This window comes from Physeter macrocephalus, chromosome 11, assembly GCF_002837175.3.
Source record: "Physeter macrocephalus isolate SW-GA chromosome 11, ASM283717v5, whole genome shotgun sequence".
Taxonomy (NCBI): domain Eukaryota; kingdom Metazoa; phylum Chordata; class Mammalia; order Artiodactyla; family Physeteridae; genus Physeter; species Physeter macrocephalus.
This window is the reverse complement of record NC_041224.1, coordinates 132,024,750-132,044,909: the sequence shown is the minus strand read 5'-3', so window position 1 is coordinate 132,044,909 and position 20,160 is coordinate 132,024,750. Positions and strand designations below refer to the sequence as shown.

The following is a 20,160-nucleotide window of genomic DNA, read 5'->3' as shown; positions in this document are numbered from 1 at the left end:
GCTCTAGAGCCCACGAGCCACAACTACTGAGCCCACGTGCCCCAACTGCCGAAGCTTGCATGCCCAAAGCCTGTGCTCCACAACAAGAGAAGCCACCGCAATAAGAAGCCCGTGCACTGTGGCAAGGAGTGGCCCCCACTCACTGCAACTATAGAAAAGCCCACACACAGCAGCGAAGACCCAACGCAGCCAAAAATAAATAAATAAATAAATAAATTTAAAAAAAATCAACCAATGTAATCCACCGTATCAACAAGCTAAAGAAGAAAAATCACATGATTACATTAATAGATGAAGAAAAAGCATTTAACAGTATCCAACACCTATTTATGATAACAAAAAAAAGCTCTCAGCAAACTAGGAATAGAGAGGAACTTCCTTAACTTGATAAGGAACATCTACAAAAAAACCTACAATTAATATTATCCTTGGGCTTCCCTGGTGGTGCAGTGGTTAAGAATCTGCCTGCCAATGCAGAGGACACGGGTTCAAACCCTGGTCCGGGAAGATCCCACATGCTGCGGAGCAACTAAGCCCGTGCGCCACAACTACTGAGCCTGCGGTCTATAGCCTGCGAGCCACAACTACTGAGCCCACGTGCCACAACTACTGAAGGCTGCACTCTGCAACAAGAGAAGCCACCACAATGAGAAGCCCACGCACCGCAACTAAGAGTAGCCCCCACTCACCACAGCTAGAGAAAGCCCGCACGGAGCAATGAAGACACAACACAGCCAAAAATAAATTTTAAAAAATATATTATCCTTAATGATGAGAAACTAGAGGCTTTCTTACTAAGATCAGGAACAAGGGAAGGATCCCCTCTCACCACAACTTTTCAGCATCCTACTGGATGACCTAGCTAATGCAGTAAGACAAGAAGAGGAAACAAAAGGTTGGGAAGGAAGAAATAAAACCGCTTTTGTTCATGACAAATCATAGACACACAATTGTCTATATAGAAAATTGTAAAAAAATTACTGTGGTACATTGAGACAATGGAATATTATTCAGTGCTGAAAAGAAATGAGCCATCTTTTCAAGCCATGAAAAGACATGGAGGAAACTTAAATGCATATTACTAATGAAATAAGCCAATCTGAAAAGGGTACATACTGTGTAATTCTAACTGTATAACATTATGGAAGACAAAACTATGAAGACAATAAAATATCCGTGGTTGCCAGGTTTGGGGGGAGGGAGGAATGAATGGGCAGAGCACGTAGGATTTTTAGGCAGTGCAACTAGTCTGTATGATACCATAAAGCAGGGGTCCCAACCCCCGGGCCCCAGACTGGTACCAGTCCGCACAGCAGGAGGTGAGTGGCTACAGCAGGAGGTGAGTGGCTGGTGAGCGAGTGAAGCTTCATCTGCTGCCCCCCATCACTCCCATTACCGCCTGAACCATCCCCCCCACCCCCCATCTGTGGAAAAATTGTCTTCCACGAAACCAACTGGTCCCTGGTGCCACAAATGTTGGGGACTGCTGCTATAAAGGTAGATACATGTTACTACACATTTGTCTAAACCCATAAAATGTACACGACCAAGACTGAACTCTAATGTAAACTGTGGACCTCAGACATGTCTTAGCTCAGGCAGCTATAACAAAATACCATAGACTGGATGGCTTAAACAACAGACATTTATTTCTCATAGTTCTAGAGGCTGGGAAGTCCAAGATCAAGGTGCTGACAGACTTGGTTCTTAATGAGGGCCCTCTTCCTGCCTTGCAGACGGCTGCCTTCTCATTGCATCTTCATGTGATAGGGACAGAGAAGGAGATCTCTGGTCTCTTCTTCTTCTTATAAGTACACTAATCCCATCATGGGGTCCCCACCCTCATGACCTCATCTAAACCTAATTACCTCCCAAAGACACCACCTCCAAAAACCATCACATTGGGGATTAGGGTTTCAACATATTAATTTTGTGGGGATACAAACATTCAGTCCATTACTTGGGTGATTTAAAAAATGTTCTTGCCGCACTCACATGCTGGACCGTTTGATAACTTCATCAAATTGAAAATTCCAATAGAATCACATTAATACAATGAAAAAACAGGCACCAAAAAAAAGTGGAAATGGGGTACTATTTGTTTCTTAAAACTGTTTCTTTTCCTGTGAAGTGTTCTGAAATCAAAATTTTAATTTTTCAGACACTATGTACTATCCTGAAAATTATTCTATCTTAGTGAGTTTATTTTATTTCTCTCTCACACATACATACTATAAATAATGTATTGGTGAAAACATCACTTTGTTCCTGGGCTGACAGTATGAAGTTCTAAAGAATATTTTTAAGCTTCTATCAAAAGGCTAATAATTTTTTAAAAGGTGCTTATGCAAAGATACGATCTGTAAAAAATGTACACTAACTTTGATATGCCATTTAATATATCATTCTAAAAATGGTAATACCTCAAAAGAATCCTTCCTGACAACTGGAAGAATATCCTGATACACATAATAAAGATGGCCAGAGATTCTTTTTCCTTGAGAATCAGACTGGAAACCTATTTTGTCAACCACCTGAAAAAAAAAAAAAAAAAAAGTCAACCCTCTAGAGTCATCTTTCAAACAGAGAACCCCCGTAAGGGAGAGTTAAGAGATAAAGTTATGCAGCTGATGTTGCCTTGGGTTCCTATACACTGCACAGGTCAACAACACAGAAGTTGATAGTAAACCATAAGTGCTAAGAAGTGAGGAATGAATACTGCTTGACTAGGGATCTTCAAAACTGGCTTTGCCAGCTCGTAGAATTTCTACATCTAATAGCAGGGAAGCCCTGCTATAAGCCAAGTTTTGGAAATTGAAGATCAGATTAGAATTCCCTGCCACTCCTACTATGGGGCTACCTCAGGACATATAACTTTTTGAAGCAGTACAATATATTAAGTCAAATAAGAAGAGTACCAGTTTTGTGTGCCATAAATAATATATAGATTTTCATTCTCCTGAAGCCTAAACGAAGAGTGTGTGTTTTGAGGGAGTTAATCTAACTTTTAGTGTTTAGGTAAACCATTTAAAAACAGAAGTGCCTCTCTAAGAGGCTAGAGAAGGCTTTCACACAACCCAGAAGCCCTTTTGAAAAGTGTTCATCCCGCTCAGTGTCGTCTATCACTGTCTAATATGTTCTGATATTTTTTCCTTATAGAATGCCGAATACTGAAGTTCACAGTAATAAAATAATTACTTCTAAGACCCATATTACCTATGAGATTCACTTTCTAATTCTGTTATTCAGCCTGAAAATAGTAAGAAAAAATGAAAACTTACACTGATATATTGTTTGCACAATCAATTCTAATGACTGGTTCACACTAACAAAACTAGGAAAATAGTAATTCTATACAGCTTGTATAATAAATAAAATGTAAACACAAAATATTTCAATACACAAATAGAAGCTTTACACGTCTAAAATACAGTACATATATATAAAATATATCTCTACAATGTAGTGAGATCTATAAACTACGGTAATTTTCATTATAAATTATACATGCACTTCAACACAGAAATATATTTACTCCAACATTTTAAATTTCAGAGTCAACGTGCATGGTGGTATGGTAGACAGTAATTTTATATACCAAATTCTTAGTAATTCCTTGTTATTAGTAATTCAATGGATGGGTACAACTGTGATATGTGAACGACTTCTTAACCATGGCAAAAGTACTATTTAAAGAACATAAAGATAAATATTCATGTTCCATTTCTTTACAGGCAGTTAATACTGAAAATAAATGGGAAGATAACATATTTTGAATATCCTGGGTCTTGAGCACCAACTCTCTAGAATGGTGTGGGCCAAAATGAGGGGTTTCTAGAAAGGCAAATTACTAGGTTATCATCCCATTTCATAATTCACTGAAAGTTACTTTAGAAGTATTCCCCCAAGGCAAAATGTATCTTCAGGTATCTCTAAAGTTAATAACTATACTGCCTCTCAATATTTCAAAGCTTGTATGACAAATCTCCACTTTAGACACTTTCAAACATTGTCTTTATATACATATAAAATGGGACAAACTAACAACTCAGAGGTAACAGAAAAACAATTGAAGACATTTATTCCCCTACTCAAAGGTGAGGAAGAATACTTTACTAGATAAGTGCTAAAAGGGTAGGAGTTCAATATTTAATCCCATAGCAGTGCTTGCCTATTTTATCATTTTGGCCAGCTGTATTAGTTATTTAAGGAGAAGTTCTTTAAATAACTGAGTCATTTAATGGGAAGCTTTATGTAATTTTAAAGTGACTTGAGAAAAATCTGTTCTTTCTGAAAGCTGATATAAGGTGTTTTTATATATCTATCTATCTTTAGGTTGGGGAATCTCTAAAATCCTTGGGGTAATTTCTTATTCTCCTCAAATTTGTATAATCTTTCCAGTAAAGAAGACACAGTGAGTTAAAGTCTCTTACAATTATACTTACTTTCAGAAAGTAGATTTTTTTTCTGCAACTTATAAGGAAATTAATTTACGTTAATTTACAAATATAAATACAAATTAATCTGCCATTAACATCTTCTTCCTATATATCTCATGCCATACAATCAGTTTAACATAGAATTTTTGTTTCAGATTTTATCTTCTAAATAAAGCCTCCAATCTGGGGAGTAAATATACAGTCTGATTAAAATGTTTAAACATATTAAATACATAGAGTATATAACAACTTAATTGCTACTGATCCACTGATACTTATTTTCTGTTTCTTCTTTTTGGGCTCTTTGTTCTTCTCGGTGATTAACTGCAGTCCAAAATGTTATTTTTTTGAGTACTTGTTGGAGAAGTTTAGGAGGTAATAAAGATATCTGACTTTCTAAAATTATAGCATTTTTACCAATGCAGTCAAGGCATGACCTGTAAACAAAACATAACAGAATTATTAGTTTTGAACCTGAACTTATAAAATATTTATAGGTAAGTAATATAAAAAATAAAACTATAAAAATTTCACACGATTATGTACTCCCCTGGTACTGTTTGGAACATGACAAGATATATATTCTTTCCAGAGCACCACAGTAATTGTATATTTTTATAGCATGGGGACCATATCTGACCAAATCCAGGTAAAATTTACCATGCATAATGTTCTTTAAGTAAAAAAGATTCAGACTTAATTTTGAAGCAGGTTAGTCTGAAGCAGACCCCTTTTCACACATCCTTCCAGCCCAATAACAATTTACTCCTTTCTGCGAGCTGTCTTCTTCTTCCATCACCCCAAGATGCAGCACCTGGCGCCCATTTTATACCCTGTAACCCGGCCCTCCCCATACCCCCTCCAGAAACGACTGCACTGGTCTGACTGACAGCCACCCTGAGTCCCAGCCTCAAAGGCAGGCACATGGAGTCTGTCTTTGCTCTTCCTCTCATTTCTATACTGGTTCATCTTCCCTATCACTGCTTATCTCTCCTTCCAAACCTCTCCTTTCTGCTTTCTGGAACACCAGTTGTGTCTACAAACACCCCCGCTTCCTGTGACTTTCTGTCTTTGCTTTAAGTGCAATCTAAGAAAATTGCTTTGTGTGCAGCCTTCTGGAGAAAAGAGGACAAATTTCCCCTCAGCTCTGTTTTCACAGTCAGGAGCCAATATTAGTATGTATTCTCCTCGCCCCTCACTGCTGCTTCCAGGCTGCCATCATTTTGCCATCGGGTGTTGCCGTCTATTAACCTCCTGCTCATTCTGTCCCATCGCTGAGGATTTTGGCCCTAGACTCATCACAGTCTTGTCTCTTGACTGATTTTAGCATCTGTGTGGAAAACCCTTTTTACTCTTATGACCTGACTCAGGACAGTCCCACCTCTGAAATCTTAAACTTCCATAGCCTCCTCTTGGACCATAAGCCTATATCTTTTTAACTCTTACACCCCTTTACTCCTTTGACTCTTCCCGGTTCTCCAAATAATAAGACCCCTCTGGTTGTAACTGTCTTTCCTATCCGGCCTGTCCACATGCACTTCATAGTGCATCCATGTGCACGTTCCTATCCATATGCACTTCATTCTCCTGCCAGCAATTTTCATCTCCTTCTTCACTGTCCCTCTGTTATGCCATCCTGGCTAAACTCCAACCACGGATAAACTCAACCATCTCCTTTCTGCGCTTGCAACCTGGCTTCTTAGTGCTGCTGGAGAAAACCACATTTCTGCAGACGTGGCCCACTGCATATCGATTTTGTTCCAGCTCCGCTGAGCCCTCCTGAGTGCTCGGCACTACGATGTTACACATCCCTCGGCAGCATTCTACTCCCAGTCACCTCAGCAGCTATGTCACGTCTTCATCACCCTTCTTAAGTTCATATCCTTACCTCTCCTCCTCCTTATCAGACGACCTCACCATCAGCCAAAACCTTCTCAGTGCCCTGCCCCCAACCAAGAAATTCATCTATTTTTATAGCTATACTTCCTTCTTTTGCCATTATTATTATCCCTTCCTCCAGTCAAGGGATAATTCTATTACCTGTTTGCTAAAATCGACCTCCTCAAGAGCCTACTCCATTCATTTATTCTGTTTCCAACAACTTAGTCCCCGATGGCTTCTTCCCTGAGCACAGAAACAAATATGCTCACTCCTTCCCGGGTCGTGGTGCTGGTCCCCAGAAGTCATCCTGGCTTCCCCCTTTACCTTACCAACGTCTTAGTGTTGCCAAACTCCACGGCACTTGTCACTCCAGATGTTCCGCGACCTCCTTACAGTAATCAGATGCTCCATTGTCAGTTCTCTCCTCCCTCAGTTTTTGTGCTCCCGTTATCTCCTGCTTCACCTTTAACTCAGGTCACTCTCTTGTGCCTCCTTGTCCTCTACCTTCTCTTCAAATGTTACGAGTTCTTAATGCTCAGTCGTTGGCTTCACCCTTACTCTCAAAACTCTTCCTGGGCAGAGCTAACCCATACCCATTCATACTCCAGTGATTCTTAAATCTTGGTGTCTAGCCTGGACCTTGCTCCATTTATTCAATTAGTAACTATTTAATGGAAAGCTCTGTTGCAAGTCCCATAAGCACTTCAAGCTCACTATGCCCAAAACCAAGTTCATCATTTCTACCCCATCCCACCTGCAAACCCAATGCCTTCTCCATACTCTATCACTAATTCTTCCTTCTTCTTTCCCTTAGCATCCAATCAACTACCAAGTCCATTCAGCCTGCTAAATATCTCTACCTCCCTCCCTTCTCCAGCCCCACTGCCACTTTCTAAATCAGACCCTCACTTTGTTCCTGATCAATGCAACAGTCTCTACTAACTTTCCTAACATACTTATCCCTCCAATTTCTCATCTACGCTGTTGCCAAAGAAATTTTATAACTTATAATATGATCATCTTATTCCTCTGCTCCAAATTTTTCAATGCTTCCTGACCTCCTACAAGATAATGTAAACTCTTGTGCATGAGATACACAGGTGCTAGATGACATACAGTTTCTGATTTCTTATCCAGCCTCATTTCTTACAATTCCTCACCTCATACTTATGTCCCAGGAATACTCAAGAATTCAGTTTCCAGAACACACCATGCTCATATATATATATATATATATATAGATAAAAAATATATATAAAAGCATGTTAGTGCAATATATATATATCTTGCACTAACACCTTTGCACTGCTTGTTCACAGCAAATTCTTGTCTCAGACTCTTCTTCCTCTGCAAAGACTTCCCTAACCTTTGCTATCTTAACCAAGGGCCTTCTTCTCCAGTATTCTTATGAACTTTGTACATGTTCCTCTTAAAGCAATTTTATTTTTCTATAATAGTTGTTTGAAAGCCTGCCTTCTATATTCTTAGCAATTTCAGGGAAAGGTCATGGCTTTTCATTTCACAGCACAGTGCCTTCCCATACTAGGCACCCAAATATTATATTTATTGATCCCTGTGTATAAGGAACTTGTAATCTACTTAAGGAAAGTGGTTATGTCCACAACAAAAGTTAAGTAACAATACAAGGCAGGATAAATCATTCCACCAGTTATTTCTAAACTTTGCACAATGGAATTACCTTCGGTACTTTCAAAAATCCCAAAGTACAGACCGTACCCCAGACCAATCAAATTACAATCTGTGGGGCTGGAACACAGGCATCAATATTTCTTGAAGTTCCCCATGAGATTCTGATGTCCAGACAAGTTTGGAGACCATAGCAGTTACAGAAGGAGTGGCTAAGAAAGACTTCAGGAGTGTCCAGTTTGAGCTATGGTTTTCAAGTGGTTTAAGCTGTAGAACGTCTAGAAGTTATAGCACACTCCTTGACACAGAGCATGTGAGCTCCTCTCTCTCTCTTCCCCTCCCTCCCTCTGTCCCATGCCTTCACCCCTGTTATACCTGCTGCATAAAATACCCACATGTGTTCACTAGACAACTTCTTCTTCACTCAAATCCCTCCTCCTGACTCTCACAGGCAGAAATAGGGGCTTGCTCCACAATCCACCCACTAAACTTTGTATATATTCCTTTTAAATTAAAAGCATATCAGCTAATACACTGTTAAGTCATACCACCGATTTAATAACAACTTTGGGGTTAAAAAAAGAAATTCTACTAAACTAAATTCATATATATGTGTGTCTATTACTAGATACACTCTGATGTCAGAAAAGTTAAAATATGAAAAAAGTCAGGCCTAGAATCAAGGAAATACAGTATGTTTAACATTCCTACACGAACTAAATTCAGTTTTACAAGCAAAACAAAAATGTGACTATACTATATATTTTAATTTTTAAAAATTACATTGGTATATGGTTCATCATTACAAATTTTATTATACTCTTAGGAAGATGTAAACTTAAATTCAAGTAATAATCTACCTGAAAAATATTATAACGTTTCCCAAAAAGGAAGAAGAAATTATCATACATTAATAACATATATATTTTAAAGTAATGAATTTTCTTACCTGAGTAGTGAATAAGGCTGTGTTTGAAAGATCAATAAATCATTACAATGACCCTAATCAACATAATAAAGGAGTTATCAAGACTTTTGATAAAAATAAAATACATTAATAATTGAATATTTTTATTTTATAAATGTAAAAGAAATTATGTAAAGCAGCAAATAAATCTCTATTCACACACACACACACACACACACACAAATATACACATACCTGCTAGCTACACAAACTTTAGATACATGGTTACCATTTTTTCAGTGACCAAACTTCTACCTAACCACAGCCTATATAACTGCAAATTTTAAAATCAGAAACATGTTTTCTCTTTAAGACAGTGGTTTCAAAATGAGAATAGTAGTGGTTTTCAAGTTTTTTGGTTTTTAAGCAGAACTTTTTTCTTCCAAATGACTCATTTTAAAATCTCTTTATTCTGTCCCCCTTTTCCAGGTGACAGATTCTCTGGGAATTCCTAATTTGAAAATCACAGATCCAGAAGATTTTTTGAATAATGACTCTCTCATCTAAAAGTTAATGTGGAGGAGTCAGCAGAAAATTTTTCTAAAACTTTCAAATAGGTCTTTAGAATTTCATAATTTATGATCATGATTTTAATCAGAATTCATATTTTAATGATAAACTTTGTATCCTAAATAAAGATTTCTAGTGCCAAGAAAAAGAAGACAAACCACAAAAGTTGCTTTTTAAATAAAGTTGTGGTTTTAATCTTTTATTGAAGCACTGAATTCTCAGCCAAAGAAAGTTCTAAAACTTTCACTACACATAACATTTAAGTTGGAGGCCTCAGAACCTTAAAATAAACCAAATTCCCTGGAGAAAAGCCACCTTATCTCAGGGTTCACCACTCCATGGGAACAACTCTGGAGATAACTACGCCTGAAGAGGTGAAAGGGCACTGGGGCCCTCTGGCGGGCTCTGTCTCATTGTAGCCCATCCCTGACGGCTCAGCGCCTGCCATTCCCTAGTGTCCTATGCAAACCAGAGCAAGCAATCCTGAGCTCCTGGCCCATCATGTACAGAATGTTAAGTGTGGCCATCTCTCTGAATTTCCCAAGATGCAAGGAGTGGAAGAACAATACTTTCCAAATGCTACTCGTTTATTCCTTTCACTTTAGTTTTTTCAGATTTTAAAATTAGAATGCTTTAAACTCAAATGTAAAACAGGGGTGAAGCAGTGGCAAAAGGCACATAAAATAAAAAAAAATACACTTTAAACATTCTAAAGTAGTTTCCTCTTGAGGGGAGAAGCTAGCATTGATAATGTTCTAGTTACCAAGTTAGGTAGCAAATTTCACAAGTACTTATTATTATACTTAGTGGTTTACATATACTTTATATACATTCTTTTTATGCACCAAATATTGTGTACAAATATTTTAATTCAATAAAATTATCAACACTCGGGACTACGGGGAGGGTCAAAGAGAAACGAAGAGTCATCCTTTAGAAGCTCTTCTTAATAATTTGACTAATGAAGTTAATAGACCTATTTTGATTTGTAAACCCCAAATATACTGAAATGCTTCACAAAAGCCCCTCATTCTGAAGATTAATCGTACAACAGTGTAACATTTCATGCCCTTCCATATTGTTCAATGTGGGAGTATCAACAATCTTTTTGAACAGCCATTTAGTTTGAATAACACAATTACTCAGAGGAAATATTTAGAACTGAAATTTTCTTACTGTATCCAAGGAAAGTAAATCATCTTTGCTCCCACCAAATACCATTATTTCATTTTCTTTTCCCAAACAGGCTGTGTGCCATAACCTATGATTGAAAATTATAAACAGTGAAATACTATCAAGGAAGAAACTGTACATTACATATAAACCAATTTTAAATTGCACACTCTAAAATTTAATTTATTTCAAAAGGGGTATGACTGAACTTGAGCCTTTGTCATATCCTCAAAGGGGTTAGATTTTAAAGATTTCTCTAGAATTATTAGAGAATTAGAGTCTAGGGTTCATTAAATCATATTGTTTCAATGAAAGAGAGGCTTCCCAATAACTCTTTCTTATTATATCCTCTGACCTTTTTCTAACCTCTTTATCTCACAGATATTATCATGAAATAAAACAATTTAAAAAAGAACTGATCAGCCTATTGCAGAAACAGCTTTCTTATTGCTATCTGCCATGGTGCTGTTCTCATCATTTTGACCTCCTTCCCTGTTCCCTGGTCCCCACCACCGGACAAATCCAATTGGTCATTCTCTTTACATTAATATTGTCACACTACTTATCACCCTGGGTACAGAACACCACACACGTTCCTTATTTCTCTGTCTCTAATCTCTTCCAGCTACTTATAGCTGATAAATAATATTTTTCAAATATGCATTGTTTTTAACCATGGACATTTCCTGATCAGGAAGCATCTCTGCCACTTTCCTCAGCCTAAAATTTATGACCAATAGCTATTTTTTTCCCATAAATTTTAATTCTTGCCTTTCCCCAAATGAACCCTCTATTTCAGCCAAGTCCATTTATTCTCTAAGAGAAAAGCTTGTACCACTTTCTAGGCTTTCGTTCGTTCACCCTGCTTCTTGGGCTTAAAATGAGAAGTCTTTCTCTCAGAGCCTTAAAAACTGGCTCAAAATCCCCAGGAAGTGTTCCAAATACCACCCAAATTGGCTCTGTTACCCTCTCTGTTCAGCACCTTTCAACATTTATGTGCTTATTTTATAATCTCCTAACTCACATTTGAAGACAAATTGCTCTATATACTACTTTAATTGTTTGATGTAATTTGTCTCCTAACTCCCTACGAAGACTATATATAAGGTCCTTAAGGTCAAAAATGGCCCCAGTGGTGTAAAGCCGACTGTGCCTATCAACTCCATGCTCAATGATATCACATTGGCCATGGTGTAAATCAGCAAATGCTACAAACTAGGGTGTTTTTTTGGAGGGGGGTTTGTTTTTCCTGGAGAGCGGTTGTTAACCGTTTACCAGCACACCACTGGAATTTGGGTAATCTAATTTTATATTCTTAAAAACGCTTAATAGGGTGTTCTGCATCCAGCAGGTGCTCAAAAACTTCTGATTAACAAAAGCAAACACAAAATACTAGCATAATTTACTCAGTGATTAAATAAATTATTTCATAAAGAAGCAGAGCATCTAATGCTGTTTTGGAAATGGTCTGATAGCTCATATCCATCTCTAATTTCACATTATTTACCAAAAATTATGTTATAGTTTTATAAAATTTAATGTTTCTGTGGGTCTAACTGAGAAAAAAGTACACATACATTTCTCAATTTTAGAAAATAAAAGTTTTACAGAATCATTGCTTTGACTCTGAGAGTACTTGATTACTTTTTTTTTTTTTTGGCTGCACTGTGCAGCATGTGGGATCTTAGTTCCCCGAACCCGTGCCCCCTGCATTGGGAGTGTGGAGAGTTAACCACTGGACCACCAGGGAAGTCCCACTTTTCTTAATAGACCAAATTGCTGAAGCATCGGATGCCCCAAACAATTACATATTATCACGTCTTTTATTACCACATAACTTATTTTTAGTACATTAATCCTTTTAATTTAATTTCCACAAATGCAAACAGTGGGCTTATGCACAATTTGTTAAAATAGTTTTCTCAAACAATCATGACACATTCAAGGACAAATGCACTTGGGACCCAGAATAGGACTGAGTCATTAGAAATTTTGTTTGTGAAATACTCTGCCCAATTCTCCAACTTGTATGTTAGAACATAAATTGACACAGATCTTCAGCAACACTCAGATTATGCTGTGGGGTTGGGGACGGGGATTGGAGGAGGGACTGAGGGAAGGAGATCGAGTATAACAAATTCCCTCATAGGAAGGAATAGCTTAATTTCCAGGACAGAAAGCCATGTGTAACCTTGGAAATACTCATGGATCCAACAATGCCTAAGGCTCTATATATCAACACCTTATGGGACATCTTTTACAGACACACAAAAAATGGACCTTGCTGATAGCCACCTATATAGGCGATCAGATATGGCTACACAGATGGCTATTCACCCAAGCACAGTTTTATCTAAGATGACACCTGGAGAAGAGAGTGTTACACTGTAGGATGGTGGTTCTCAATCAGGGACGATTTTGCCCCCAGGGGGACATTTGACAATATCTGGAGATATTTCTGATTGTCACAATTCCAGGTGTGTGTTGGGGGAGGGCAGGGGGAGTGGGCACAGTACTACTGGCATCTACTGGGTAAAGGCCAGAGATGCTTCTACACATGCACAGGATACCCCTAACAACAAAGAATAATTTGGTCCAAAATGTCAATAGTACCAAAGTTAAGAAACTTTCCACAGAATTACAAGAGGAGAATTAGGCAGCTTACATTTCAAATTATAACTTGGAAAAGTTTTCACAATATATATTTAGATGTTAAGTAAATTCTTACTTTCATAAAAAATTAGTATACATACACATATATATGTTCTCCTTACACTAAACTGTATCCCACCTGTTCTCCTCCTCACCTCATACCTGAAGACAGATCTGCCTCTGTCTTATCTGCCTTAGGGAAACTCTGGCCTGGACTTCATCATCGAGGAACACTGGAAAGCCTTTCCTGCCTTGATTTTGGTGACATCTAGCTTGCAACCTGATGTTTTTTCTACAGACAGATAGTTTATGTCCTCTCACAGCTGCTCTAAACTTATTACCTAAACATTCTAATAAAGCATATGATTTACATGACACATTAGCTGAATTCAAAGAAATCTCTTTACATAGCTCAGTTCTAACTATATATTACTGATAATAGTTCTATGGCTCTGATTACTCATTAAGGATTGAAATATAAAATAGGAGCAATTGAAAATTAAACATATTCTTACTACCACTTTGGTCTATAATTAATTCATTCACACAATCAAACAACTGGAAGAGAACTGAGAGCTCATCTAGTCCAACTCCCTCATTTCACAGATGAAGAAATTGATGCTCAGTTTCTTTAAGTGACTTTCCCAAAGCCAAAAAGCTAAGTGGTAGCTGAGCAAGGACTAGAACACTGGGGTCCTGAATTTAATATAAAACTCTTTAAACAATATATTTCAAAAGATCCAGAATTGCTAAAACAACACATTCCACTGAATTTTTATACATGAAAATATAAGAATCACACAGGTAGTTATGATAAACTCTAAATGTATTGTGCATATTAATATAAATATACACAATGATATATATATTTACATATAAATATTTTCAGGCCTTTTCCTCAAGTAAGTTACTTGTTATTAAATGTCTGAAATGCATATCATTAACTTATGCATTAATATATCACTGACTGACTTCACATTAATATGAATAATCTATAGTAAAAAAATTCTGAAATACATGGCATGAAAAAGAATAAAGTTACTAACCATAATGATTATAAGGTACTGAATCTGAATCTCCTATGAATATATATCATACTATTCAGTCAAATAAGAAAAAAATACAGTACGAATGTGATTTTCTTTGCAGTCTAATAATAGTATATTTTTCTACAGTTTTTTACTCTATAATATACCACAAACAACTGTTTCCTTTTTTAAGAAATTTACATTAATGAATACATCGTACATTTAATAAAGAAAAATAATAATCTGTCATCTACTTGATCAACATGAAAGCAATTTCCTCATTAAATTGCTCTAAATCTCTTCCAAACCCAAATAACTACTACTAAAGCCAACCCCATTCTTGTCTACTTATTAAAAATATTAACATTATATCATACTTTCAATTTCTTAGCCTTTTCACATTTATCAGGCAAGATTATACATTTACCTAAAAGAATAAAATTTTCAAATATACAAATATGGATAGAAACTGAATAGTTCCTTTCTACAATCAGATATAATTAGAATTATAGTTAAATTATTTGGGTAACATCACGCTTATCTGAAAGATATCCTTGCTGATGGTTTCTGGTTTTAACGGCAAACACTATAAATTCAGTGCTACATTTTAATACTTTAAAATTCTTAACTATTTTACTTATTTGTCAACTTCTAGACTTACCTGGGTTTTGTTTTAGGTAGATGTGTAAGCTGTTTCCAACAATTTGTTAAGACATTATGAATCCAACCATCACCTGCAATATTATGACAGTTCAGAAGTGAAGATTAGGTCTTTGGGATAAAATTTTAATTTTTTCCCCAAATTTATCATGCTACATTTATATGACTACTTTTTGTGCATGTGCATATTTTATCATAAAAATTCTCAAACATGTACGAAAGTCAAGTGAACATGACAATGAACCTTCACATAACCCAGATTCAACAACTATTAAGATTTTACCATATGTGCTCCATTTATCTCTTTTTGTTATTCTTTTTTGTTTGTTTGTTCTTTTTGTTATTCTTATTGCTGAATTATTCTAAAACAAATCCTAGCTCTTATCATTTTCTCCAAACATATTTCAGTGAGCATCACTAAAAAAAATTGGACTTTTACACAGCCACCATGTTATTATCACTTAACCACAATGCCACCATCATAGTCAACAAAACTAAAAGTAATTTCTCGGTATCACCTGATACCCATATGACCATTTCTTCAGCTGAATCTTTGAGGGAGGAAACTGACTAGACTAGGAGATAGGACATTTAATTCTCCATAGTTCAATGATGAAAAAAAGCAAATAAGAATCTGAAACAGTAGAGCTCATGAAGATACGATATTAAACAACTCCTAGTGAAATGGGTAGATTTCAGATTTTTTTTCTTCCAGTTTTATTGAGATATAATTGACATACAATACTGTATATATTTAAGATGTATAGATGTTAGTTTTTTTTGTTTTTTGTTTTTTTTAAATTTATTTATTTATTGGCTGTGTTGGGTCTTCGTTTCTGTGCGAGGGCTTTCTCTAGTTGTGGCGAGCAGGGGCCACTCTTCATCGTGGTGCGTGGGCCTCTCACTGTCGCGGCCTCTCTTGCTGCGGAGCACAGGCTCCAGACGCGCAGGCTCAGTAGTTGTGGCTCACGGGCCCAGTTGCTCCGCGGCATGTGGCATCTTCCCAGACCAGGGCTCGAACCCATGTCCCCTGCATTGGCAGGCAGACTCTCAACCACTGCGCCACCAGGGAAGCCCTAGATGTTAGTTTTTAAATTGGATTCCAAATCCTTTTTAATTAAAAACCCCACAAATTAGAGAAGTATAATAATCTACAGTAACTAACATCCCCTAGAGGAACTGCTGTTCCTCCAACTAGCATCTGGCATTTCTTGGCCAGAAGACTGCCAGATACACAGTTGATGCCCAATAAATTTTTGTTGAAAAACAAATAGTTGTTTTTAGATCCTATATAAAATTATATAAATGGTTTTAATGGTATATAAAGTTTCTTAAGAAAAATGTCTCTAGCCATAGAAAACTTCTGCATTATATTACAAGACACTTGTCAAACTAAGTGGATATTCTTGGTCACTTGTCTTTCTTGGTACCACGATTATACTAGTGAAAGAAAAACTGTATTACAAAACTCACAGCCATTGGGATGAGCAGTAACAGGAGTTAAAAAACTCTAGCTAAGCACTTTCCTTTATAGCTCTGGAACAAAAAGAGAAGCCACTGGCCTTCCCACCTTGTATTTCTAGAGCTTCCTGGGAAAGGTTCCTCTTCTAATCCCCATTCTAGCCTATAGTATAAGCATCTGGATCAAAACTTAGGAAGACACAAAATCAGAAATACTATAGTTGAAAGGGTCTTTAATTCCTCTAGGTTCAACCACTCTTCCTTTCCCTACACTAGGAAACAGGAGAACTTAGACAGGCAAGGGGATGGAAGGAAAGGGGCCTTCTACTTCTAATTCATGATGCGACCACATAGTTGGGGATAAAGGTAAACCAGAAAATCAGAAAAGTAAAAATACCTTAAGTATCAAATACAATCAAGTAAAAAAACAATAAAATGTTAACTGTAGGCTAAACTTTAATGAACTTACTTAATGGAATATTGTCTGCACTTAGTCCACCAAATAGGAAAAGCGTATCATCAGCTATTGGTGTTAAAGTATGCCATGACCGATGTTTGGGGTTTTCTCCATTAATTGGAATCCTGTGGTGAGGGAAAAAAATAGAAGAATCTAGGTACTGTGTTAGTCAAAATAAAAGTTTTTTGATCATCTCAGATCTCAAAAGAAAAAACTGCCCTCCCTAGTATAAAAAATTTTGATTCTACTAATCCCACCTACAAGAATATTTTAAAAACATTCTTATTAAATTCTTGATGAATTTACACAATTTCTTTCCATTTAATGTCTATCCCACTTGGCCAGAACACAGACTGAAAATTAAAAAGTCAATTCCCAGTTATTCACAATGCATACTGAGCATCATTCCTCTTGAAACCAAGCCAGACCCGGTGGGGCTCCTGGGCACAAAAGCCTTTCTGTGTCCCCTTCCCTGAGTTCCAAAGGGTAGGTTCAAACAGTTGCTAATCAGGGAAGGGAGAGGATGCAGACACAAGGGAGGAGCAGTCAAGAAACAATAGTGCAGCCTTTGGGCAGGGTCCTGGTTCTGCCTCAAGGGATACACATAATATCTTTGAGCTCTTCTGCTGAACTGAAACCCCCACCAAATGCAAGATGTTAACTATGTGATGAAGCATGTTTCATTCCAGAGAAGGTCACAGTTTGCCCATCACCACCTGACGCCAGGTGACCTCTGGATTGAAGGAATGTGGGCCCTGCACGTACCCTGATCCTTATCAGCAACCCCACTCCTGGACTATAAGACTCCTCACAGGCTCCCCCTGGTTGGGACACACAGTTTTGAGGGCATTAGCTTGCTGTGGCTCCCTTTGCCTAGCAAAGCAATAAAGCTATTCTTTTTTACTTCACCCAAAACTCTGTCTCCGAGATTTAATTTGGTGTCAGTGTTCAGAGGCTGGATTTGGCTTCACTGTTAGTTAATCAGTAAAACTTCCTCAGGTTTTTAGCATACATATTTTCATGTCTGTCATTTTTTACTGTTGTTTCACATTTACTTTTGTATTTTCCAGCTGACTTCCTTAAGGATATTATGGGATTTAGTTGTTGCTGTTGCTGTTTACTTTGGTCTATTTATTGTAGAACTTCCTGAAAATGCTACTCTAACTTCAAAATAAAAGTCTGCAAGCCACTCCAGATCCAGGATAAACCTCTAAAGATTTCAAACAAATACTGTCATATTCTTAAAATAAAAACAGAAATAAAAACATAAGCACAGGGACTACTCTGGTCGTCTAGTGGTTAAGACTCTGTGCTTCCACTGCAGTGGGCACGGGTTTGATCCCTGGTCAGGGAACTAAGATCCCACATGCCACGTGGTGCAGCCAAACAAAACAAAACAAAATCATAAGCACAAAACTTTAACTTATTTAGGAGGTGAGATCACACCATTCTCCAACACTCTGGAATGCTCCAGAATAACATGGGCTGTTGGTAGAAGATGTAATTTATATTTTCCAAAATGGAAATATTTTTACTGTTTTTGGTAACTATAAAAAACATTTGGGTTACAAAACATTCAACAACCATAAAAATAGTTTTTAAAAGGGACAGTTCTCCTATAATCCTGTCCTCCAGCAATAAGAAACATTAATAATTTGGTATATATCTTTCCTAACTTTAATGCACATATAAAGACATTTATTAAAAATATACAAATAGGATCATATACTCTGTACAATTTTTTTCATTCAACTAATATGTTTCAGAATATTTCCATGAAGCATATTGTCCTTTGGTAATGGAAGTACGGCAGCTCACCGGGCAAATGCACCATGATTTAAACAACCCCCACTTACGGACAGGAGGGTTGATGTCATGTTTTTGCTTTTATAAATAATGTTGCAATAAACATCTTTGTTGTGTGTGCATACACATATAAACACGTGTCAAATTTTTGTCTTAGGAGGAATTCTGGATCAAAGTAGAAATTCCATTTTATATTTTAAACATATTACCAGACTACCTTCCAGAAAATTATACCAATTTAAACTCCCACTAATTGTGTTACAACCTAGCACAAACTGGTCATTTGTAATTATTTTTATCCAGTAAGTGAAAACTATTATTTTTATTTCAATTTTTAAAATAATTTATGAAGTTGGACATCTTTTAAAAATAATTTCTGCATATTTGTATTTCTTCTATGAGTTGCTCATTCATGTTCTTTGTTCACTTTTATTGGCTTGTTTGTCTTTTTCTTACTGGTTTTCTGAGTTCTTATGAATCTTAGCCCTTTTGGTTAGAAATACTGTAAATATTACTTCTAGTTTGTTTTATGTTTGCATTTTCCAATTTGCTTTTTTAACTTTTTGTGGTATATATTTCTACACAGAAATATTTAATTCTTAAATGGTTTTATCAATCAGTCTTTTAATTTATGAATTTTGGGTTTATTGATATAAAAAAAGCTTTATAAAAGCATTTATACTTTGGCATAATATATAGGTCTGATTCCAACTCATTACATGAACAGTTGAATTGATAGCTAAATATATTTATTCTATTGCTAAATATATATTATGAGCAATAAAATATGACTTTAACTCACTCGGTTATCTGTTGACCTGTGATGACCCCATTAAAACTTCATTTGTTCTACTGACCAGTCCTCAAGAATATGTAGTATAAAACCAGTACTTTTACATAATCAATTTTCAACTGCTAGTGTTCTCATGTTTTATATAGTCTAGTTAAAGAATGAACTCTATATTGAAATCTATATATTCCTTGCTTAGGCAAACAATCTGAAGGGGAAGAAAATATCAGTTCAGTTTTACAGATCCAAGTTTGGGTTATACCATGCATGTGTGCACACGTCTGTGTAGGCAGACACACACACACACACACACCACACAAAAATGCCTACAAATTAAAACATACTTAAATTTCAAACTTACCTTCCAGACCAGGTCCAGGTATCTAAGTTTAGATAGTGCAAATCATTCATCCTAGTTTGCTAAAATAAAAGTGTATGAAATTGGTCAGTGTTCTACATATTTCATGGGCTAAAATTTTGGTTTTAAAATAAATTCAGATTAAAAATGGATTAACTCTATTTTACTTAACATCAGAAGTTTATATATTGGGAAACAATGGTAAGCATTAGTAAAATTAGCATAGAGCTACCAAATTAATGTGTCAAGGGGGAAAGGAAAAAATGAGTTTAAACTAACAAGATTTAGATAATAAGAAATTAAACTTTTCTGATAAATCACTGAAGTGAAG

General features: G+C 36.4%; 2 protein-coding genes across 3 annotated transcripts in view; one reads left to right on the top strand and one right to left on the bottom strand.

Annotated features, from left to right (window-relative positions):
- Positions 1-20,160, top strand: part of POLE2 (DNA polymerase epsilon 2, accessory subunit) — a 95,658-nt gene that overhangs the window by 8,190 nt on the left and 67,308 nt on the right. The gene's annotated exons all lie outside the window — the stretch shown is intronic.
- KLHDC1 (kelch domain containing 1) overlaps positions 1,110-20,160 on the bottom strand; it is a 47,368-nt gene continuing 28,317 nt past the window's right edge. The window contains exons 8-14 of one of the 2 annotated variants that reach the window (XM_055088408.1): positions 19,833-19,891; positions 16,888-17,000; positions 14,959-15,031; positions 10,621-10,705; positions 8,917-8,969; positions 2,424-4,876; positions 1,110-2,135 (exon numbers count right to left, since the gene is read on the bottom strand). In XM_055088408.1, the coding sequence (XP_054944383.1) occupies positions 4,690-4,876; positions 8,917-8,969; positions 10,621-10,705; positions 14,959-15,031; positions 16,888-17,000; positions 19,833-19,891 (570 nt within the window). In that variant the 3' untranslated portion in view covers positions 1,110-2,135; positions 2,424-4,689. The remainder of the gene's footprint in view (positions 2,136-2,423; positions 4,877-8,916; positions 8,970-10,620; positions 10,706-14,958; positions 15,032-16,887; positions 17,001-19,832; positions 19,892-20,160) is intronic. The other variant, XM_024118308.3, reaches the window with a different exon arrangement.